At 44.5% G+C, this 25,557-nt stretch overlaps 1 protein-coding gene across 2 annotated transcripts in view; it reads left to right on the forward strand.

Annotated features, from left to right (window-relative positions):
• Positions 1 to 3,405: 3,405 nt before the first annotated feature.
• Positions 3,406 to 25,557, forward strand: part of VAV2 (vav guanine nucleotide exchange factor 2) — a 362,905-nt gene continuing 340,753 nt past the window's right edge. For both annotated transcript variants that reach the window (XM_030207689.1, XM_030207690.1), the window contains exon 1: positions 3,406 to 3,853. In XM_030207689.1, the coding sequence (XP_030063549.1) occupies positions 3,650 to 3,853 (204 nt within the window). In that variant the 5' untranslated portion in view covers positions 3,406 to 3,649. The remainder of the gene's footprint in view (positions 3,854 to 25,557) is intronic.

Genomic DNA, 25,557 nt, shown 5'->3' on the forward strand with positions numbered 1-25,557 from the left:
TTCCGCATAGGCGAGAATACATCAGAGGGAAGGCTGTGGGGCCAGTGAGAGCAGTATGTATCAGTCACTGCTTGCTGCAGGCGAAGATCTGCTATTTACAAGGTATGCAGGAGGGACAGATGTTGGGAGTTTTCAGCTGGTGGGGCTTGGCACTCCCTGCCAGCCACATCATAGGTGTGCTGCTACTGGGTGGGCCTGGGCCCACCCTTGGCTATGCCACTGACCGAGTCTTGTGACCCACCATAATAAACAAATCTTGTACCTTGTTGTTATGATTCATACCCCATGATTCACACCGCTGTAGCTCAGATGTCCACCCACTGTGCCAACCCTAGCTAACCCCCCTCCCCCTTCCCATCAGCGCAGAAACCAGGCCCAGGACAAAAACAGCACAAAAAGAGGGTGAGAGGGTATGCTGCCTCCGAGGAGCAGAAAAGCCACCTCCTTGGAGTGAGCTGCTTAAATATTCTTGCCCCAAAGCCCACCTGCCCAATGGGGTCAAGGGGTCCTGGGGGGAACTGGCATTTTGATTAAAGAAGCCAATCCCGTGACCCCTACCAGAGCACAAACCCATCTCCTGCACTGACCCAACATCCATGCAGGAAGCCTGAGCCCAAGGTCTAAGGTAAGGTAAGGAGCCCAGCCCATGGTTAAGTGGGGCCTTTCAAGACAGGTTTTTCAGGCATGTATCTTAGCACAATTACACCCCCAGTTTTCTTACAATAAAAATAATGAATATAGTTACAGCGATTGCTGTTACAGAAACATAACCAGAGTAATTCATTTGTAAATAAATATTTTTTTTGTCAGAGAAATAAATAATGTAGGCACATTTCAAATAGTTCTTGTCACCAATCTCATTTTTCTGTCTTTGAAAAAAGGAGCCTGTAGTTTATTTTACATGCAAAATTTGTAAATGTTCCTCAGAAGGAAAAGAATGTGTATCCAAGACGTGGCAAGACAGGGCAACAAATAAAGACAGATTAATAAAACCAAAATTTATGTAAAGTGATATCTTTGTATTGGACTAAACACATTTCTTGACTAACTTTCAAGCGCTAAAGCCAAACTGCTTGACAAATAGTGCATTATATAGTAAAAAAAAAATATTTAGTGTGTACCTATCTCTCTATATAAAACGCACCTCCAACGTTCTAATGAAGCCTCTGTTAGCCAACATTCTAAAGTGAAGGGGGTGAGATCGCATTGTGTCTGCCCCGCCCACGCGTCAAACGTGATGACGTCGAGGGCGGAGCAATGACACTCAACCAATCGCAACGCTCGGCAGCGAAGCGTCAGGGAAGGAGGCGGCGCTCCCGACGTCTAGCCTTCCCTTCGCTGTGTTCCGCCTTCTTCTGACGTCAAGGATGACGTCAAAAGAAGGCGGAACACAGCGAAGGGAAACCTAGACGTCGGGAGCGCCGCCTCCTTCCCTGACGCTTCGCTGCCGGAACCGGCACGGAGGTAAATTTGAAAACAAGAAAAAAAAAACCAAAACAACCATGTTGGGGGGAGAGAAGAGGGTGGCCACTAAAGAACAACAATGGGAGCGGGAGGGCAGGGGAGAAACGACAGCATGGAGGCGAAGGGGGGGGGGGGAAGAAGAGGGCGGCCCAGGCTGGGACATGGGAGAGAGAGAGGAGCATGGATGCAAGGGGGGGTCATGAAAGGGAGACAGGGGACTTGCTGCAAAAGGATGAATGGAGGCGGCAGGGGACAGAGGAGCATGGATGGGCATGGATTGGGATGGCAGGGCTCAGGAAGAGAGGGCAATTGCTGGAAAGGGATGAATGGAGGGGGCAGGGGACAGAGGAGCATGGATGGGCATGGATTGGGAGGGCAGGACTCAGGGAGAGAGGGAAATTGCTGGATAGGGATGAATAGAGGGGACAGATGGGCATGGATGGAAATGGATTGCAGGGCAGGCCTCAGGGAGAGAGGGCAATTGCTGGATAGGGAAAAATGGAGGGGCCAGGTGACAGATGAGCATGGATGGGCATGGATTGGAAGGGCAGGACTCAGGGAGAAGGGAATTGCTGGATAGGGATGAATGGAGGGGACAGATGGGCATGGATGGATATGGATTGCAGAGCAGGCCTCAGGCAGAGAGGGGAAATGCTGGATAGGTAAAAATGGAGGGGCCAGGTGACAGAGGAGCATGGATGGGCATGGATTGGAAGGGCAGGACTCAGGGAGAGGGGAATTGCTGGAAAGGGATGAATGGAGGGGACAGATGGGCATGGATGGATATGGATTGCAGAGCAGGCCTCAGGCAGAGAGGGGAAATGCTGGATAGGGAAAAATGGAGGGGCCAGGTGACAGAGGAGCATGGATGGGCATGGATTGGAAGGGCAGGACTCAGGGAGAGGGGAATTGCTGGATAGGGATGAATGGAGGGGACAGATGGGCATGGATGGATATGGATTGCAGGGCAGGCCTCAGGCAGAGAGGGAAAATGCTGGATAGGGATGAATGGAGGGGGCAGGGGACAGAGGAGCATGGATGGGCACACACACACACACTCTCTATCACACTGTGTCTCACATACACACTTGCACACACTCTCATTCTCACACACACACTCTCTCACAAACACACTCTCTCTCTCACACACTCACACTTTCACTCTGACTCTCACAGTCACTCTCACATACACTCTCCCAAACATACACACTCCGAGGAAAACCTTGCTAACGCCCGTTTCATTTGTGTCAGAAACGGGCCTTTTTTACTAGTATTTATATATTTCAAAGCTTTTTCCTAGTTTTGTTCCAAAACAACCAAGTCCAAGTAGGAAACAAGCTGAGTCTAGAACACTGACTCTTGGGGTTTTGACACCGGGATAACTCGGTCATGCGAAGAGATATCTGCCCACGTCTACCCTCCTCTCCTCCTTCCTGTACACATTAATTGATTTGATTTGCTTATTTTTTTTTTTGTCTATTAGATTGTAAGCTCTTTGAGCAGGGACTGTCTTTCTTCTATGTTTGTGCAGCGCTGTACGCCTTGTAGCGCTATAGAAATGCTAAATAGTTTAAAGTTTGATGGAGAAAGCTGTCGGGATGCTGAGAAATACTCGCTATTCTTTCTGCATTCTTATATAGTGTTTTGATTCTTTGTTCTCTATTCCTGTTTGTGCCATGTATATCTCCCTTTTTCGTCCCATGTGCGCTGGGCAAATAGGTGATCCCTTGGCTCCGATGAAGGCACGTGGGGCAGCTGATGCATAGTTGGCAGGCAGGTTGGTCTCTAATCCCTCTTCTGCGCCCTAAAGCCATTACAGGGAAGAGGACGGGGCCTCCAGCTGCATCCGCCCGCTCCCCCTCCCAGCACGGGGGCACAGGAAAAAGGAAGCAGAGCTGGGAGGGGCAGGCACGGGCACGCGCGCTCCTCCTCCTTCTCGTCGGGCGCGCGGGCTGTATGCAGAGTGGAGAACCCGGTCAGCTCGTGGATTATTTCTGACTACCGCCGGCCCCGGTGCACGAGCGATCCCAGAACTGGACCGGGTGCACCGCTCCTGCACATGCCAGCCTGGCTGGCCGGGGGCCAGATGTGCAGCCCCCTCCCCGGGAGCAGCGTCGGATTATGCTGAACGGGGCTGGCTGCTAGATCTGTGAGCCGGGGGGCTCTCCCGCCGCTCGCCATCGCCATGGAGGAGTGGAGGCAGTGCGGACGCTGGCTCATAGACTGCAAAGTTTTGCCCCCGAGCCACCGGGTGGTGTGGCCCACGGCGGTGGCCTTTGACCTGGCTCAGTCTCTTCGGGACGGGGTCCTTCTGTGCCAGCTCCTGTATAACCTGTCACCTGGATCTATCGACCTTAAGGACATCAACTTCAGGCCGCAGATGTCCCAGGTAAAGGGACTGCAAAGGACAAAAAGCATCTTTTTGAAATAATGAGGCTGGGAGTAAGGAAAACCTATTGTTCCTCTGAAGCCCAAATTGCTTTATGTGCGTGCTGCACGTTTAAACTTTGTTTCAAGGTTGGCTTTGAATAGATTCATCAAGGCCAGTGCTCGCCCTTCCAGGATTCCCGAGGCTGCGAGTTTGTTTTCAGATATGTGCCGCTGTTTCCAGCTGCTTTTGTCCTTTCGCGGGAAGGCAGTGAATTTCATCTGCTAGCCACTATGGCTTTGTTGTCAATGTGTTCTAGTGGGCTAGGGCAGTTTGCAGGTGCAGGGTACCACCACGATTATGGCTTTATAGCCATTTACCAAGGAGGACTAGCCCAAGACTCGGGTAGGTAGCCAGCCGCATACAGTTGAAGTGCTAAACTTTTGGTGGCTTCCATAAAACCCAGCTGAGCAGGGATGGCCGGTTGTTCTCCGATACTGCCCTGGGGTACAAATATGTACGTGGGCAGATTCTTACCCCTTGTTGTGATGGATATGGGCTACAGCACAGGCAGGGCAGGCTTCGAATCTTGCGTGGTTTTTTGTCCAGAGGAAGCTTCTAGTTCTGATGAATATTTGAAAGTATGCACGAAAGGTTTAAGGCAAAATGCAACTTCCCCCATATTTTTTCATACTTATTGTACTGCTTAGGCTGTTATACATACAAATATTTTTATTTACTTGACATTATTTAGTGTCTTACCGAGAAAAGGAGAAATGCCCTATACTGCCAATATAATTTAGCTTTAAGACAGCAGGAACGTATTTGCATGGTGCTGAATGTAGGTTTCACTCATGTGTCTGTTTCTGGGAAACGTGTTTAGTACATCAGAAGACGTGTTCGTTGAGGCAGAATTAATGCTACCTTTTTGATATCTAACTTTAAAGGTTTGCAATGCCTGTATTTAACTCCCTGCAGTGGGAGGAGGACAGACTTTTGAGCAAGTCACTAATTTCAGAAGGTCTGCAGTGCTGAGAAATAGCATTTCACATCTGATAGAGAAGCCTTAGAAGTGAAGTGCACTTTATTAGCAAGTGTTCCTAGACATTGGCATCACCGCAAGAGCTTTTGGATGGGCATTTACTGTACAAATAATGTCTTTTGGCAGTGGTTTGTGTGTTACGATGTATTGGGGGAAGTGTACTAGAAGCCAGCTTGCACAAGCTCTGCTGAGCGAGGGAATCATTATAAATCATCTTGCTGTGGAAAAGGAAAGAATCATACCCCTCTTGTGGTATGAAGAAGGAAGTAGCCACTATATAATGGGCAGAATGTGGCTCCTTTCAACATAATTCAGAGAATAAGATAAGGGAAGCTGTAAAACCTTCAGGTGATTTTAAAGTTGCACCGTCCCTTCTCCCATGTGATCAGACAAACTAGTAGCTGGGAATATGGAGGGCTCTTTGCAGTAGAAGGTTGACCATCTTCCCCTCGGGTTGCGGGGCACAAAAAAAATGATCTTAACAGGAGTGCTATCTGTTCCTTATAGCTATGAGAAGATTATGGACAAAAGGTTACTCTTCCGCATACATGAAAGGAATTTGGACTTTGGTCCTGGGGAACTGAGGAACTGAGTTTGATTCCCACTTCAGGCACAGGCAGCTCCTTGTGACTCTGGGCAAGTCACTTAACCCTCCATTGCCCCATGTAAGCCGCATTGAGCCTGCCATGAGTGGAAAAGCACGGCGTACAAATGTAACAAAAAAAAAATATACATATATTGAATCTTATTGTAAATATAATATTCCTTATGCAAAACATTTCCTTGGGTTTTTTGTTGTTGTTTTATGGGATGCCCCTGAATCCCCTAACACTAGAATATTGAACAGGATCTGTTAAGGATGAACACGAATCAAACACTCAATGTAAAGAAATAAATCATAGTGTTTCATTAATGAATGACTGCCTTTAAATTTTAGGTCAGCGCTGTGGATTTTACAATATGTGGAGGGGCATTTTCAATATGATGTTTAAATCCGATTTTGGACGTTTTGCACATATCCTTGTTGGACCATTTTTAGGGGGACAAAAGTCCAAGGGGAAAACACACAAAAAACAAGCCATTGGGATTTATGGGGGGGGGCAGCATTCTTAGTATACTAACCACATAGACATCCCAGCAGAGCAGTGGAGCACCCTAGGGGGCATTGCAGTGGATTTCACATCAAAAGGCACAAGTACACATCTCACTGTTACCCCCCTTATATTGTGTGGTGAGCCTTCCAAAACCCACTGTAATCAACTGTACACCACTACAATAGCCAGTGGCGATCCTAGCCGGCATGACACCCGGTGCGGATCGCCGATGCGCCCCCCCCCCGGGTGCAGCGCCCCCCCCCCCCGGCGAAATGACCCCCCCCGGGTGCACGCCGCTGGGAAGGGGTGCCGCGGTGCGCGCCTGTCAGCTGAGTTCGCTGACTTCGCTAACTTCGTTGCAGCTCCCTCTTCCCCGGCCGGAACAGGAAGTAACCTGTTCCGGGGCAGAAGGAGCTGCAGCGAAGTTAGCGAAGTCAGCGAAGTCAGCTGACAGGCGCGTGCTGTGGCACCCCTCCAGCGGCGTGCACCCGGGGCGGACCGCCCCCCCCCGCCCCCCCCCCCTTGGTACGCCACTGACAATAGCCCTTTTGTCTGCAGGTGTCACCTTTATGTGGGTACAGTAGGTTTTTGGAGGGCTCACACTTTCCACCACAAGTGTAATGGAGTGGGATATGGGCCTGGGTTCCCTTCTCTACAGGCCACTGCACTGACCACTAGGCTACTCCAGGGACCTGCTTGCTGCTCTAATAGGACTGGCCATAACATCCGAAGCTGCCATAGAGGCTGGTATGTATTGTTTCTTTCACATCTTTGGGGGTTTGGTCAGTAAGGTGGAGTAAGGGGGGTCATGCCCTAATCTCTCCAGTAGTCATTTAGGGCACCTTTTTGTGACTTAGTTGTGACTGAGTAAAGGTGCACTCAAGCTTATCAAATAAATGACTGAAGATACAACACCGCTTCACATTGCCTGTGTAAAAATATCGTGGAAATCACATAGAAGAAGCAGTCTAAACCCCAATTTGTATATAAGTGGAGAAAAAAGCCTCAGAGTCACCACCCAGCCAATCACCTCTGGGTGGAACTATAAGGCATGAGGTCGGCGTGCCATCATTTAGCTTTTTAAAAAAAGCTCCACATTTAACTGAGCCTTTAAATCTCAATTCTAACTCTTACTATGTGTATCCACTATTCCTTCTACTGATGTACTGTATCTAATTGATGGAACTATTAGAGAGACACAGATTCCATCTAATAACATAGAATGCAAATATAGCACGCCAAGCTCATGCCTTATAGTTCCACCGAGAGGTGATTGGCTGGGTGGCGACTCTGAGGCTTTTTTCTCCATTTATATAAAAATTGGGGTTTAGGCTGCTTCTTCTATGTGATTTCCATGATATTTTTACACAGGCAATGTGAGCCAGTGTTTGATCTTCAGTCATTTAGTTGTGACTGAAACAGGTCTAGACCAGCCATTTAACTTTTAGCCCCAGACGTTTTTGCTTTGTTCCATTATGGCAGAAAAATGTCCAAGTTTGGGGAACGCCCAGATCCCACCCCTAATATGCCCCCTTGTGACTTGGATGCACTGCATACGAACTGCATAGGAAACCATCTTAAAAATGGGTTTCAAAAGTAGCAATTTAGATGTGTTGGCAAAATAAAAAGCCCATCTGCTGCTTTGTGCAGCTTTTTGGACATTTTTCTGTTTTGAAAATTAGCCCCAATGTGTGTTGTGCAAATAAGGTAAAGCAGATTTTATTTGTGGAAGTCATATATATCCTTCTGGATTAGTAAATGTATCATTTTCTCTGCCTTTGACTGAAACATGGAAAATAGGTGAGATACACAGAAAGATTCTATATTTTTATTTGATGAACTTATATCTTGCCATTTCTGTTAGGAACAAAAGCAGGGACCCTGGACTTTCTTTTACAGGTGTCAGAAGTGAAATCTGACCGTCACCCTTAGAAGCCAACCTGATTTCCTTTCAGAGGAGGGACACAACAAATGTGTAATTAGGTGGTTTAATTCCAGTGAATCACTGCAGCTGAAATGCGGCAGTCTTTTGACTTGCTTATATTGATTCTATGTATTTTGGTCATAGATATTTGGTGGTACAGTCAGTGCCTTCCTGAGTGAAGCTGTAATTAAGCATCTTGAGAGAGGAAGTGGCACAAAGGTTAGAGCAATATGTGCTTAGAACCAGGAAAGTCAGGGTCTGAATACTGCCTCTGCCACTCCTTGTAACCTGAGTGAATCACTTTATTCTCCCTTGTCTCAGGTATGCACTTCAATTGTAAGTTCTTTGGGCGAGGGCATCTCACATCCGACTACTTATTTTTTTGTGTGCTTTTGGATATACACAGTGCTGTACTTTGGTGATAAGTATTAGAAGTATGTTGGCACTGCCATTTAATCAGGTGGGACTAAGGTTGGTTTGGGTCCACTGGGATCCTAGATGGGCAAATTCAGGCAAACCTTTGGCAATCATTGTTCTTCAGCTGTGGGGAATCTTACACATTTGAAAGGAAAGCAGACAAGCATCTTGTGTTTTGTGGTTCAATAACAGGTGCAAGGAAGTTTGTCAGGGGAGGCTGGGCTCTCCTACTCTGAGGATGGTTGCTTATTTAAAAGAGGACTTTCTTAGGGAAAGAAGATTTCCTGTGTCTGGGTTTGTCAGCTTTCAGACTCGGAGACTGTTCTGTAAGGAATCTTTTGTCATTTCTACTGTCAGACACAATATTAAATTGCAGGCAGTGCACAGTCCTTGTCATGATCTGCCATGGGTAGCTGTTTTTCTTTCATTTTGACAGATGAATTATTCTTTTGGTTTACTTCCTTGTTTATATGTGAGATGGTAACTTACAGTAACATATTAGATGACGGCAGATAAAGACCTGTATGGTCCATCCAGTCTGCCCAACAAGATAAACTCATATGTGCTACTTTATATGTAAACCTGACCTTGATTTATTCTTGCCATTTTTGGGGCATAGACCCATTTGCTATTTGTAGGAACTGAAAGGCAGGGAGTGTGTTCTAATGGCCAGAGACTGGGGGGATAGGAGCTCTGAATTCTGACTCCACTGCTGCCTCTCTGTGTAACCCCAGATCTCAGTTTTAATGAGGGCTGTGGCCATAGCCGCTGAGAGGGAGGCAGGGGGGCCCAAATTCCCCAGGCCTGGGCCTCCGGGGGGGGCCAGCACAGGGGTCTCCCTCTCTCTCTCCTGTTCCTGACGAGACCCGGGTGATCGTGTCCCGATAGGAGCAGGAGAGAGAAAACTGTGGTGCCGGGCCCCCTTGCATTGCCTGCCTAGCAGCGGCTGGGCCCTCAGGCTGTGCATGCTCAGTTTTGAGACTGAGCATGTGTGACCCGAGGAAAGCAGCTGCAGGGGCAGGCAATGCTGGGCAGAGGAAGGAGCCATGCTGCCTGCAGCTGGCAGGGCCAGACAAGGTACTTCGGGCAGGGGGGCAGTGGTGGCGGTAATGATTTTTTTTGAGGGGGGATGGGACAGCGGTGGCGACAATTCTGCCCTGGGCCCAGCTCAGTCCCTCTGCGACCCTTGCTATGGCTTTAACTCTTTTCTTTGCCCTCCAGTAAGTTTGTCTTTTCAGGTTTCCCAGCTTCACATGGCTAATAATAACACATGTGAGGTGAATAAGAAGATTATGATGTGATCGGCTTTTGTAATGGATCATGGGTAAAGGGGAATCTGTGGCAGAGGCTTGTGATTATTTCATTATTGCAGAGAACAGTGGCAGATGCTTAACAAAACACAATAAATGAGCACCAGTGTGCATTATTAAACATCACACACATACAGATTGTCTGGAGGAATTAAGAGTCATGTCTAGATTACCAGGGACATATATTTGTACCAGCACCTGGGATGGTGTTGTGTGACTGTGTCTCCAGCATTCCTGTATTTCTAGGTATATGCTTAACACAATATGTTGTGTTGTGAGTTGTTTTCCTGACCTGTATTTGCTGTGACAGGCCTCACAGGGTGTACCATAATCCAAGTTCAAAGTCAATCAGGTGGATTTAGGCCGATTCAAGTTGAATAGGGTTGGGGGGGGGGGGGGTTCTCTTGTATTTTTCTTTATGCTTAGTGGATCTGGTGGTAACATCTAAACTTGATACATGAAATTCCAAAGCACACCCACCAGTCAGGAAATCTGTGGTGGTTTGCCTCCTATCTGGTTTGGATTTTCTTTGGAGTCACTGTGTTTTTTTTACATGGATGTGATTTTTCCTTTGTAAAAAGAGGAGAAAGAGACTCATGGGTCAGAAAAGCATTTCACAGTCATCATAATAACCTTTGGGTGCATGTAAAGGTAAACCTCGGTTGTTCTTTTAATTTGTTTTCTGACCAAATTACCTTGATCTTTTCTCTGGATGTGACGCACAATTTCAAATGTATAAAAATGATAGTAATAACAACACAAACCTGATATTGAAATAACTGTGCACAGTAAATTTAAATTCCATTAAAAATATTGAATTCATTTGGCCTTCTAGTTCATATATGAAGTGTGAGGATCCTGTTACACTTTCTGCTGCCAGGTAGTTTAAGCTGCTTATTCTGAACTCGGCAGGAGCCGTGGATACATGTCGGTGATGATGCAAAGCTGCAGCGTCACACCACAGTTACTAGCAGGCATGATAGGGCCTGAACCATTCTTTCTGATATTGCTTAAAGTCTCTCATTCTTTCACTTCATAGCTCACCATACACTGAAGCCATTTCTTATCCTTCTTAGTTGTCATAAACTCTCTTTCGTCCAAAGTGCGTAAAAGTAAGTAGAAATGGAAGCAGTGCAGCCTGTTACTGCTCTTTTTTCTGCTGTAGGGCAGGACTTAGGTGCATGATCTGTTTGTAAGAGCCCTATTTCATGTGTGTGTTGGGGTCTCCCTATTGCAATATCAGGGGATTCTTGAGGTAAGCACTGAAGTACATTGGCAGAGATGTGTATGGGAGGGCATCCCGACATAATAGCCCTGACAAATCAGCCCCTAACAAAGTAACCCTAGACAAAATAGCCCCCTAGAAAAAAATAACACATAAGAAAAAAAGATGATAAACTACAAGTGAAATCTTCACTGGTAAAGGCTCCTACCATCATTGCATTGTATAAAGCATACATCAATAAACACAATTCTATAGCTACCAACTGGTATTCATGATCTGTTCTGCTGTTTAAGGAAACTATTCTATCAACATGCAAATTAAAAAATATATATATATTGTCATCATTTTCATAGTCTTATCAACCTTATCCTGTTTGGCAAGGTAAGATTATTAGGAAAAAATGCAGTTCCATATTCTGGGCAGCCTGATTGGGCCCGTTTGTCGGGGGAGGGGGCGCTAATTTGTCATGGGCTATATTGTGGGCAGACCGTTTTGACAGTGGCTGTTATGTCAGGGGCTATTTTGTCGGGGACTATTTTGACTGGGTACTGGAATGTAGATGGTTCTTAAATTCAGCTTTGAGGTGCATTGGTAGAGCTGTGCATGGGGGTTTTTGTATTGGAATAGCAGGGTGATCTTCAGATGAATTGGCATCTCAGTACTGCAGTAGCATGGGGTTCTTGAGGTCATCATAGAGGTGCATTAGCAGAGCTATACATGGAGGTCTCAGTACTGGAATAGAAGGGGGTTCCTGAGGTCTGCATTGAGATGCAGTGCTGAGACCTCCATGCACAGTTGTACTAGTGCAAAAGTAGGGGATTCTTGGCATCAACAGTGAGATGAATTGACAGAACTGTGCATGGGGGTCTCGGTACTGCAGTAGCAGGGGGCTCTAGAGGTCAGTGAGGTGCATTGGCAGAACTGTATAGGACAAAGGTGGGCAAACTACATCCTGCATGCCAGATCTGGCCAACTCATTCCTCCCTGTATTACCTTCAGCCTATTTATGCTTTTTTTAAAATTTGTAATAGCCCTGGTGATGTCATCATGGAAGGTCTGAAATATCCACCTTTAGTGGTGTATTAAATTTGCATTAAAGGTGAAAATTTTAAGCCTTCCATGATATTGACAGAGTAATCAGAGAAAAGAGCTACAGCCACATGGGTGGCTGAAGAGAGAGTCAAGCATCATGACCTTAACATGTAGGAGGAGGATACTAGGGAGAGGGAGGAAGATGCTGGGCAGGGGGAGGGGGGATGCTTGGATCTGCTGAGGGAGTACTAAGCTCATGGAAAGGGAAGGGAGGACCAGACCTCCAAAGGGTACATTCAGATCTGCGTTGGCCACGCATACAGTCATGGCCCTTAGGTCAAAAGGTTTGCCCAACCCTGGTATAACAGAACATAGTCACCTTTATACACAATAATGTCTATCACACTTAATTTGGGTGATAAATTGGCTGCAGCTTTATTTGTATATAGTATGCCTGAATCTAGTCTATAACTTCCATTTCTGCTGCATCCCCTCCCCTCTAATTGCCTTTTCCAGGCACTCTCTTAGACCCCCCCTCCTCTCAGAGTTTGAAATGCTTCACATTACCCAGCTCATTTGATCCCTTAACACTCTGAAGGGACCTCAATGTTGACATCACACTATCTTCACCACATACCCAGCAAGGTTCCACATCTGAAGAATTAGTCTCCTCTCCAGAACACCATCATCTGACGCTACCTGCTAGGCAGCACCAATGGTACATCCTCCCCAAGCAGACCAACAGTGCTTCTTATCCCCACCTCTTTTTGTGCATTGACTTTCTCAGTCCCCCTCTCTCTAATGAATGACAACTTGAACGCACATGCCAAATTAGCACACAACCTGCAATTATCCATATAGTGATTCACTTAACTATTGCCTCTTGCTTCCTATGTGGGTGGGAAGTTGGGCATGCAGGCTGGTGGCTAGAGTGGGCAGCGGCATGAGGGACTGTGCTTTGTCCATGTGTGGCTCCTCTTACTCTGTTTTTCTTCTTCCTGTCCTGCTTATACCCAGTGTGCAGTTAGATATGACTGTGCCATTTGAACCACCTACTCACATCCCTCCTCCCCTCTAACCTTATATGTCTGAGCCCCCCTTCTACCATTGTTCTCCTTGTCCCCACACCAGATCATGCCTCCACAGGGTCATTCTAAAGTTGGTGGCCCAGAGCAACCAAGCTACCTCTATCATCATTTTCTATATTTCTCATCACATTTTTGGATTCTGTTTCTGTCTCCCTCATCCCTCTGCCTGTATTCTTACGAAGGACCTTGGTATGCGCTCTCCAGTCTTCCCTGATCCTCCCCATGGGGCTCATAATAATTTCTAGACCTGAATCCTATTGACCATTTTGCTTCGTGCACCCTCTGTGATACCCTACACTCCCTTGTATGAGAATCTGGATTTACATTATGGGAAATCTGCCTGCAGTGGTTATTCATTAAAATTGTAGTTGTGGGTGAAAATTGTTATTGTTTTAACTTAATCTTCAAATAATTAAGAGACTAATTACAAAACATATACAAAAATGTAAAGTATTCATGTAAATATATGTGATGCTCAGCAATGTGTAACCCAGCCAGCAGGGGGCACGTTACTTCAATATAATAATTGCACCTTCTAGTAGCGACATTGAAAATAAAGATGAAACATTGATGTTTAAGTTCCCTTATCTGTTGTAGATGTCGACATCTATGCGGCTACTACTACTACTACTACTACTACTACTATTTAGCATTTCTATAGCGCTACAAGGCATACGCAGCGCTGCACAAACATAGAAGAAAGACAGTCCCTGCTCAAAGAGCTTACAATCTAATAGACAAAAAATAAATAAAGTAAGCAAATCAAATCAATTGCAATTGTGAAAATAAGTTCCCTAGCAGGCTCATTTTCGAAAGAAAAGGACGCCCATCTTTCGACACAAATCGCCCAAATCGGTATAATCGAAAGCCGACTTTGGGCATCCCTTGCTGCTTTCCATCGCTGGGACGACCAAAGTTCCCGGGGGCATGTCGGAGGCATAGTGAAGTGGGACTTGGGCGTGCCTAACACATGGACGTCCTCGACCCATAATGGAAAAAAAAGGGTGTCCCTGATGAGCACTTGGACGACTTTACCTGGTCCTGTTTTTTTATGACCAAGGCACAAAAAGGTGCCTGAACTGACCAGATGACCACTGGAGAGAATCAGGGATGACCTCCCCTTACTCCCCCAGTGTTCACTAACCCCCTCCAAGCCTAAAAAAACATCTTTAAAAATATTTTTTGTCATACTCAGGTCCATCACAGCAGTATGCAGGTTCCTGGAACAGTTTTAGTGGGTGCAGTGCACTTCAGGCAGGCAGACCCAGGCCCATCCCCCCTACCTGTTATACTTGTGGTGGTAAATGTGAGCCCTCCAAACCCCGCTACAAACCCACTGTACCCACATCTAGGTGCCCCCTTCACCTGTAAGAGCTTTAGTAGTGGTGTACAGTTGTGGGTAGTGGGTTTGGGGGGATTTGGGGGGGCTCAGCACACAAGGTAAGGGAGCTATGTACCTGGGAGCAATTTCTGAAGTCCACTGCAGTGCCCGGTTGGTGTCCTGGCATGTCAGGGGGACCAGTGCACTAGGAATGCTGGCTCCTCCCACAATCAAAGGGCTTGCATTTGGTCGTTTCTGAGATGGGTGTCCTTGGTTTCCATTATCACTGAAATCAGAAATGACCAAGTCTAGGGATGACCATCTCTAAGGACGACTTACATTTTGGGATTTGGGTGTCCCTTACCGTATTATCGAAATGAAAGATGGATGTCCATCTTGTTTCGATAATACGGGTTTCCATGCCCCTCCACCGGGATGTTTGGCGAGGACGTCATCAGGAAAACTTGGGCATCCCTTTCGATTATGCCCCTCAAAGTGACTTTAACAAGTGAACAATGAAAAAGCCAAAATATTCCTATTTGGATGTATTGCTTTAACTTAAGACATTTCTGACTAACATTTGAGAGCTACTTTCTTTACCTCAAAACATCCAGTTGTAAGTGAGGGGTGAAAAAAACAACTTTCTTGTCATTCAGTTCTGCAAATAAACCCTCCCCAGAAATATGACCTAATGAAGGAGGTCGGATGCTGCAGTAAGACACATGCTTGATATTGTGTCTGGATATTAAAAAGGCATTTGTCAAAGTATCTCATGAACAACTCCTGAGGAAATTATAAAGACTTGGGATAGGAGGTAGTGTTCTTTTGTGGATTAAGAACTGGCTAAAAGAGAGAAAACAGAGAGTAGGGTTAAATAGTCAGTATTGTCAATGGAGAAGGGTACTGGGGTTCCCCAGCAAATTTAATTACCTCATTAGTTACTCCCATCTCTAGAACATTTATGTTAACAATCTGTGACTGCTGCTTGTTAACACAAATGATCTAGAGATGAGAGTAACTAGTGAGGTAATTAAATTTGCTGATGACACAAAGTTATTAAAAATTGTTAAATCGCAAGAGGATTGTGAAAACTTGTAAGAGGACCTTACGAGACTAGGGGCCTGGGCAACCAAATAGCAGATGACATTTAATGTGAGCAAGTGCAAAGTGATTCATGTAGGAAAAAGGAACCCAAATTATAGCTATGTAATGCAATGTTCCATTTTAGGAGTCCCTGACCAGAAAAAAGGATCTAGGTGTCATCTTTGATGATGCCTTGAAACCCCTCTACTCAGTGTGCAATGTTAAGAATTATTAGGAAAGGAACGGAAAACAAAAATGAGAATGTTATAATGCCTTTGTATCACTCCGTGGTACAACCGCACCTCAAATACTGTGTGCAATTCTGGTCACTGTGTCTCAAAAAAGATATAGCAGAATTAGAAAAGGTACAGAGAAGGGCAATGAAAATAAGAAAGGGGATCGAACAACTTCCCTATGAGGAAAAGCTAAAGTGGCTAGGGTTCTTCAGCTTGGAGAGGAGATGATAGAGGTTTATAAAATACTGAGTGGAGTGGAACGGGTAGACCTGAGTTGGGTATTTACTCTTTACAAAAATACTAAGATTAGTGGCATGCAATGAAACTACTAAGTAGTAAATTTTAAAACAAACCAGAGAAAATATTTCTTCACTTACTATGTAATTACATTTTGGAATTGAATGCCAGAGATTGTGAAAAAAGCAGATAGCTTAGCAGGATTTAAAATAAGATTTGGATAATTTCCTAAAAGAAAAGTCCATTATTAAGATGGATTTGGAAAAAAATTCACTGCTTGTTTTTAAGATACAACAACAAAATATAGATAATGGCTAAACTTTGTCCGACGATAATTTGTAAAAGGTACACAACAAAAACTGGACAAAGTTCACGTATTGCAATAGAACCTTACACGGCTGAAGAGGTTATCTCATAACATCAGAAATATCCGTGTGTGCCAACTCCTGTTATGGCTCACCGGTCTGTATATATTTGTAATCATTGAACACCTCCAGCCAACCAATGGTACCCGCTAGTACTCATATGTAAAAGAATAAGTGCCTTTCTCTTGTTCATTAATTTCAATATAAAGGCATAACAATGTTTGTGGGTACCACTGTTCAAAAAATTCAAAATTAAACACTATTGCAATCAATGAGCAAGTAATGCACAAAATCAACTTAGCTTGTAGGCTCCCAGCTCTGTCTAATATCTTCTATGGCTGGAGCTCATCGGGTTTCGGTTTAGCCTTATGAAACCTCTTAGGCAACTCCGATAGTCTAATAAGCCCGACAGGACCCTGTTTCGCGGTCTCTTGCTTTGTCAAGGGCATGTAGGTAGCAGCCTGAATTATTGTCGGCGATTTACCGACAATAATTCAGGCTGCTACCTACATGCCCTTGACAAAGCAAGAGACCGCGAAACAGGGTCCTGTCGGGCTTATTAGACTATCGGAGTTGCCTAAGAGGTTTCATAAGGCTAAACCGAAACCCGATGAGCTCCAGCCATAGAAGATATTAGACAGAGCTGGGAGCCTACAAGCTAAGTTGATTTTGTGCATTACTTGCTCATTGATTGCAATAGTGTTTAATTTTTGAATTTTTTGAACAGTGGTACCCACAAACATTGTTATGCCTTTATATTGAAATTAATGAACAAGAGAAAGGCACTTATTCTTTTACATATGAGTACTAGCGGGTACCATTGGTTGGCTGGAGGTGTTCAATGATTACAAATATATACAGACCGGTGAGCCATAACAGGAGTTGGCACACACGGATATTTCTGATGTTATGAGATAACCTCTTCAGCCGTGTAAGGTTCTATTGCAATACGTGAACTTTGTCCAGTTTTTGTTGTGTGTTTTTAAGATAAGCAGCATAAAATCTATTTTACTGTTTTGGGATCTTGCCAGGTACTTGTGACCTGTATTGGCCACTGTTGAAAACAGGATACTGGGCTTGATGGACCTTTGATCTGTCCCAGTATGGCAATGCTAAAGAAAACAGTGCAGTAACAGATCCCTGTGCATAACCTACGGCCACACTGCCTTCAAGAATAACCTACTGTTTCAAAGAAACCCATTGTTTAACATTGGTGACCATTTTTAAAAATTTAAAATCAAGCACACTTGAGGTTTGGGGGGGGGGGGAGGGGAGGAAAATCACTTCTTTTAACTGGATGGATGCACACGGTGTATGTAATCTTTGTCCTGTGGCATCCTCCTCCTCTCTTACCATGCTCTGGAGTATTTCTTAAGCACAAAGGTTAGTGTAAACATTGCCTTTCTATCCCCTCCTACCCTTAGCCTGCGCTTTCTGAAGTTGAAAAGAGAAAGTCTTACTGGAAACTAAAGAAACAAACCAAATCAAGATAAAATGTTTGGCATTTTATTTTATTTTTGTTTCTGCTTGTGTGGTTCTTCCTTCTGTGTTCCCGATTATCCCTGGTCCTTAAGTAAGACCTTGACAAATGTAATCCCTGAAATATAGTATATTTGATTTCTTCTTCCTTTGAGTTCCTGCTGCTTTGTGTGTGTGTGTGTTGGAGAGGTCAGGTGATAAGATGCATGGGAATGACATGTTATACTGAAGGGAAGGGGGTGCTGTCTTCCATCATTCAGGATTGGGCTCTTGGCAGTAAGAATTTCTGGAAGTCACATTTTTACCTGTAGCTTCATTAAAATAACATGGAGTAAAAAAAACCAAACCCCCAAAAAACATTTGAATGCCAAAGACTGATGTAATATGAATAGCGGCATTTCATGTTCAAGCAAACTGTTTCGACTTTTTGAAACATTTGCTAGTCTAATAACTTTTTAACAGATATTGCTGGGAATTTGGGCACTGGCTACCAAAAACTTTGTTTTCTAAAATGGATTCTCATACACAATTGAAAGCTTCCTGGGGCCCAGACATATGTCAGGACTGGCACTGGCTTCCAGTATCGCCTCTTTCTTTCTTTCTCTCTTCCTTCCTTCCTCTGATACGACAATATAGAAATCAAAGAGGTAGCTGCTAGCTTATACTGGACTGGCAAAGGCAGCAACTGACCAGTCAGGCGCTGTGAGCATTTTATCGACCGATCACCAGCTTTCTTAATTTTCAGCTGGAATTAGTTGTTATGTAGGCCGCACCTAACTGCCCTCTAATAATAGCTCATAAAGAGCAGTCAAAGTATTCTGTCCTTCAAATGGAAGGTGAAAAAGTAGGATTTTTCTAGATGTTACCACACATGAACAGAAAATATAGCAAGATTATAATCATCCATGTGACTTGCTCATTGCTTGACAGTCTGGAGCCGTTACAATGTAATGGGGCAAGAGAGGAATTACAATCTAATCAGTGACCTGATTGCACACAACCACATTTGATATCAGCATAGCTGAACTCAGTGGACAAAGTCTGGTGCTTTTTGATATCTTAATGATACCCACTTGCTCTAAAAGTGGCAAGGATTCTTTTCTGTTCTTGGTATTTTGGTGGTCTTGTGACTTAAGTTCTGTTTTATTGGTGCTTGGTACAGTCTCTTTCGGCACTGTTGCAGGTATAAAGGAGATTGAACCTCACATTCAGAGGGGCATGTCTGTCTTCTACATCTCTGCTGGTCCATCCTAGCATGTTGTCTGTCTTCTGAATTAAATTTAAAAGGTACCTTCTTAATTGCCTGGGCTATTTTTCTTCATGCATTTCATTTCATATCGTTTAAACACTGCTGTGTTGATACACGGCACCTTCATGACCTTGGATAGAATATACATCAGACTTTCAGGATGATCTAGAGATAAAAGCAAGGCATCAATTACTTGGAGTTGCAGAGATTCTATGGAAGGACTGGAGTTTCCCATCCCACAGACACTGTGGTAGAGATTTCCTTCAAAGATAGTTGGTTGATGGAATTTCCTGGACTAGTTAAAACACACTGGGGATGGCAGGCCAGATTTTTGAGGAATATTTCCTGTTGTTATGATAATGTACACTTTCCAAAGCTTAAATTGCCATTAGGATCTTCTAAAGAACACTCATTTTATAGTGTCCTTTCCTGGAGATGGACTACCTTCTAGTATCATCCATTATCCTATCCTATAATGTTTTTGGTCTCATGCATTACTCCAGTGGTCTCCAATTATTCTCATACCTCACACTAATATCAGCTTTTGTCTCACCTAGAATGTAAACCACACTGAACCCTGGAAAGGGGGCATTAACGGTATACAAGAATTGATTTGATATCCCAACTTTATCAGCTCTCATCATCACAGTACAGTCAAACCCGCTTAATATCACAATGAAGGGACCATTCAAATCATGTGACATTAAGTGGAGTTGACATTAACAGGAGTAGACATTTGCAGTGCACTAAAAGCAGAGAAGACAGACCCAGAGGTTTATTTTCATATTTCAGCTTTTATTTAACGGAGTTGACACACTGTACAGTACACGAAAGGACAGTAACTTTCAAATCAAATATGCTGATCTGCAGCAGAAAAAAAAAATAATGATTTTATATTGTGTGAGATTCATTGGTCTGTTAATTAAGAAGTCCTGAATACAAGCCACAACATTGAAAATATCTTCCTGTATATCTGTCAAACTACCAATAAAAGCATGGACTGTTTCGAAAGCAGTCACAGACTAGGCAAGCGTAACAGTGGACTTTTATGTAAAGGTTGTTTCATCCATTTCATCTTTAACACAATCTGCATCCTTCAGAGCACATTTGTCGTTGCTTTTACAGCAACTTGCAGCGATGTCTTCAATGGACTGTGTTTCAGTTGAAATCAGTTCATCATCAGCTGTTACAAATTGTTTGAAGGCCACTGAACCGTCCAAAATTGCAGACCACTCCTCGTCACTCAGCATGAGTAAAGGCTGATCAATGTTGATCGTGTCGCTAGCATGTGATGAATCAAACTGTGCTTTGCGAAAACAGTTGATGATCATCGCTTGGCTAACTGAATTCCATGCAGCATGCATGAAGTCAATGGCAATTTTGACATCGATGTCGGCTGATTGCTTCTGTTCCATTGCATGCAGAATGTACTGTGCAATTCGCTTTCTTTATTGTTGCTTGAATACATAGATGATACCTTGATTACAAGGTTGAATCACACTGGTTGTGTTTGATGGCAGAAAAAGACTATTTATTATTTTTTTTATTTTTCAAACTTTTATACCATTTATACCTAAGTGTTTTAGAAAACACAAACACAGCTATAAACAAAATATAAAATAACTTACAAAATTAAAACTCTGTCTGCGAATACAACTTTCATCTCGTATGGCTGAAATTACATGAACGCTTTAATAAACATCTGTGTACATAAACGTAGCTGCCCCTTTAAAGAATTCCACATGGGAATCCCAGCAATAGAGAAGGCTGAAAGTCTTGTTTCATTGTATCTCACACCAACAAATGGATCAAGTGAAATGTGCATTTCTGTCTCGGATCTCGAGCACCTCCGGGGACGATGTATACAAAAACAATCTTTCAGGTATTGTGGAGCTGGCAAATAAAGTGCTTGATTCACAAAACAAAGCAAAGTACCTTAAACTGTATATGAAAACTGACTGGCAATGAGCGTAATATGGGTCATGCTAGAAACACCAGCAACCACACGCGCTGCAGCATTCTGTACCAATTGCAGGCTTCTGATCCTGGAGTTACTCTAGAGCATTGCAATAATCAAGCCATCAGGTTACTGATATTGGTGTGCACTGAGCAATAGCCTGCAAATGACAGGACGCTCCTCTTCCTTTGTTTCATTTATTTTTGTCAATACCAGACTTTTTCAGCGCTGTCTTTGCACTTACAGTTGTGTATCTAGCATCTTTGTAATCTCAGTTTTTGAATTTAAGTCCAAATCGACGCACTTACGCTTAGCCACCATTCTAAAGTGCATGTATAGATAGACATGTCGCTGCTCATCAGAGTCTGCATGAAGCTGCAGCTGAACTAGAATCTGTCACGTGATAAAGAAGAGCACAGTGATTGGCTGTTTAGTGACATGGAGACTCACTTGGAGACATTAAGCAGTAGATTTTGAATCGCCGAGCGTTGAAAATCATTGACATTAACCTATATGTGACACTATGCGGAGTGTCAATGGGTGAATTAAGGCCTTGTTAATTGCAGTGGGCGCTGACCATGGATAAACAAAGCTGTGATATTATGCGGGACGTGATATTAACCGTATGACTGTATTTGTATCATCAGAGATTGGAGATTTGATCTTGTCCCCCAGTAAGTGTTTCTGCTCTAGCAGTCTGCTTGATGGTGGAAACTTCTAGAAGGTTTTATAGAATTCTCCAGCTGGCATTGATAAAATCTACATTTCATCATTATATTTTCCTTGAAAAGGTAACGAAAGTGCCTGTGAACATGTTTCCTTTTAGGCTGGCTCAGGGATGCGTGCTGTTTTTTGTCTACAGTGCCTTTGTGGGGTGGTAGTGGTGCCTGCTCTGGTGTGCTTGAGATGGTAGAACAGACTCTTTACCTTTCCCTCTACCCTTTCACTAATGACATTCCTTTTCAAATAAATACTATAATATATTTTACTTATGTAAACTGTGTAGATGCGGTATATCAGGTCTAAATAAACTTGAGAGGATCTTACCTGCTCAGTTCATGAGCATCAGGAGGATAGGAACATAAGAATACAGGAGTAGCCATACTGGGTCAGACCAATGGTCCATCTAGCCCAATATCCTGTTTTGCAAACAGTGACCCAGCCAGGTCACAAGTACCTGGCAGAAACCCAAATCGTGGCAGTACTCCATACTACAAATCCCAGGGCAAGCAGTTGCTTCCCATGTCTGTCTCAATAGCAGACTGTGGACTTTTCCTCCAGGAATTTCTCCAAACCTTTTAAAACCCAGCTACGCTAATCGCTGTTGCCACATCTTCCTGCAAAGAGGTCCAGAGCTTAACTATTCGTTGATTGACAAAAATATTTCCTCCTACTTGTTTTACAAGTATTTCCATGTAACTTCCTCGACTGTCTGCTAGTCTTTGTACTTTTGGAACAAGTGAAAAATCGATTTACTTCTACTCTTTCTACACCACTCAGGATTTTGTAGACCTCAATCGTATCTCCCTTCATCTGTCTCTTTTCTAAGCTGAAGAGCCCTAACCTCTTTAACCTTTCCTCATACGAGAGGGGTTTCATCCCCTTTATCATTTTAGTCACTCTTCTTTGAACCTTTTCTAATTTCCTATATTTTTTTTGAGATATGACAACCAAAACTGAATGCAACACTCAAGGTGCGGAAACACCATGGAGTGATACAAAGCAGTGGCGTACCAAGGGGGGGCGGTGGGGGCGGTCCGCCCCGGGTGCACGCCGCTGGGGGGGTGCCGCGCGCCGGTCAGCATCGTTCGTTTCCATGCTCCCTCTGCTTCGGAACAGGAACCTGTTCCGGGACAGAGGGAGCATGGAAACGAATGACGCTGACCGGCACGCGGCACCCCCCAGCAGCGTGCACCCGGGGTGGGGGTGGGGGTGTACTTCACCGGGGGGGGGGGGTATCGCCGCACTGCACGGGGGGGCGCTGCACCCAGGGGGGGGCGGGGCGCATCGGCGATCCGCCCCAGGTGTCAGCGCCCCTCGGAACGCCACTGATACAAAGGCATTATAGTATTTTCGGTCTTATTCACCATCCCTTTCCTAATAATTCCTAGCATCCTGTTTGCTTTTTTGGCCACCGCCGCACACTGAGCAGAAGATTTCAGCATATTATTTACAAAGACACCCAGATCTTTTTCTTGAGCGCTGACCCCCAAGGTGGACCTTAGCATTAGCTAACTATGATTTGGATTATTGTTTCCAATGTGCATCACCTTGCATTTGTCCACATTAAATTTGACAAGCCATATTTGCCACTGGAATGAGACTTGTGTTTTCAGGCATATAACCACAAGGAGGAGAATCTAAGGAAACTGGTGAATGCTGTGTCCATGTTTTCTGCTGGTCCTAAGCCCAGAAAATTTCAGTGGTGGCAAGAAGGTGGGTGCCGTACATCGAAGAGGAAGGGAGTCCTCATATATGTAGTTCCATTCTAGCAAGATTCATGCAATGCGTATGCCAAGATTTGTGACTAAATCAAAAGCATTTGCGTTTGAAACATCAAGGGACTACATCCATCTGCTTCTGTGCATATTTTTCAGTAATGAGTTCTGGAGTGGAGGTGAAAAGTGTATATACCTTGGAGTCTTTACTAGTCCAGTAACTGGTATCTGTTCAGACGGTGGACATTAATGGTGCTTCATATGCCTGTGCTGTGTTTGTAGGGGAAAGGGGTCAGATTTATAGTGTTCTGTGTGAAATGAATGCTGCAAATACAGTATGTCAAAAACTTTCACGTTTCCTTTTTCCTTCCATTCTGGCCACACACAATACGAGAAACCTGAGATGTGACCAAAATATTCTCCCTATCAGCCGTGCTGGGAAGAATGGGTTCCTCTATTGAAAGTCTCCTGGTGTATTTTGGAGTCATGTAACTGCTGATTAGAACATCTGGTGCCTGAAAGAAGCATATGAGGGACACTTATAGACTGATAAAAATCCCAGCATGGAAGAGTAATTTGTGTTTACTGCTAGCATGGAGTTGTTTAGCATGTTTGATAACTTCCTTTAAATTAAAAATTGAGCCATATAGAAGAGATGAAAGAAGGTTTGGGGGTTTGTCTCTCCCCTCCCATTTGCCTTTTTTTTTTGTTACATTTGTACCCTGCACTTTCCCACTCATGGCAGGCTCAATGCGGCTTACATATTGTATACAGGTACTTATTTGTGCCTGGGGCAATGGAGGGTTAAGTGACTTGCCCAGAGTCACAAGGAGCTGCCTGTGTCTGAAGTGGGAATCCAACTCAGTTCCTCAGTTCCCCGAGACCAAAGTCCACCACTCTAACCACTAGGCCACTCCTTTGGGGAATCGGATGATTCTTTGTGGTTCTGGACTGTAAACAGATCAAAATGTGAGTAAAGAAAATAATACTAATAATTTTTATAGCACAGTATAGCATTCTGCAGTGGTAAGTATTCAGGTCAAAATGTTGCTGTCCTAAAGAGCTTATACTCTTAGGGGCAGTTCTATAAAGGGTGCCAAGTTGCAGAGCATTAAGGGCCAGGTTCTATATGTGGTGCCTAAAATGTCCGTGTGGAAAACATTTCCACCTTGAGAGGACCTTAGAGATCTTAAAGGCGTGTAGAGGGCTAATTTATTCTTCAAGTACTCTGACCCATTTCGTCTGAGGACCTTGAAAGTCAAACACAGAGTTTAGAATTAAAAGAGCATTTCTTGGAAGATCTTGGCTGACATAGTCTGTGTTTTTAATAGACACGAATCAGGATCACTTGGTGCTCCCCATGTACCCATTAAGTAATCCTATATAATAATTCTCACCTCCAACAGGATGTGCTTGGGACTGTGCCTGCCGGAAGTGGTCTGCTAGGCAGGCACGCACTGACCTCAGTGGCAGACAATTTGGCAAAGCAAAACAATCTGAGTGCTGGCCATTAGGACACAGGGTTGATAGGAGAGTTTTAAAAGACTGAAGGAACCGAAAGTGTTAAATGGGGGGAGGGGGGGAGTTCTGAACGACTGAAAGACATGAACATTTGGGAAAGCAAAACAATCTGAATGCTGGCCATTAGGACACAGGGTTGATAGGAGAGTTTTAAAAGACTGAAGGAAACGAAAGTGTTAAACTGGAGAAGGGGGGGGGGGGGGGGAGTTGTGAATGACTGAAAGACTTGCAAATTTGGGACAGGAAAACAATCTGAATGCTGGCCATTAGCACACAGGGTACATAGGACAGATTTAAAAGACTGAAGGAACCAAAAGTGTTCAGGGGGGGGGGGCATAGGCGCCCCGTATAAGAGGCTTGGGGAGGCTAAGCCTCCCCACATGGACATAGTTTGGGGGGGGGGGGGCGAGCAAGTGTTACTCTTACCTGCATCATCGTTCCTGCCCAAGGAAAAGCAGCGTGCAGTTCATCCGCGGAGCCTTGCACTCATGCACTTTGCAAGGCTCCTCCTCTCTCTGCCGCCGCCCGCCGGCCTTACTCCCACCCCCTCTAGCGTGAAGCGTGTGCGTCGCAGCGTCAGACTCCAAGAGAGAAGCAGCAAGCAGCAGCTTCGCGAATCCGCTGTCATAGCCGCCCGGTCCTGCCTCCCCAACGGCAAGAATGACATCTACTGTCCTGGGCTGCTTTCAACTTTCCTCCCTCCAGCT

The sequence above is a fragment of the Microcaecilia unicolor genome, chromosome 6 (assembly GCF_901765095.1).
Source record: "Microcaecilia unicolor chromosome 6, aMicUni1.1, whole genome shotgun sequence".
Lineage (NCBI taxonomy): Eukaryota > Metazoa > Chordata > Amphibia > Gymnophiona > Siphonopidae > Microcaecilia > Microcaecilia unicolor.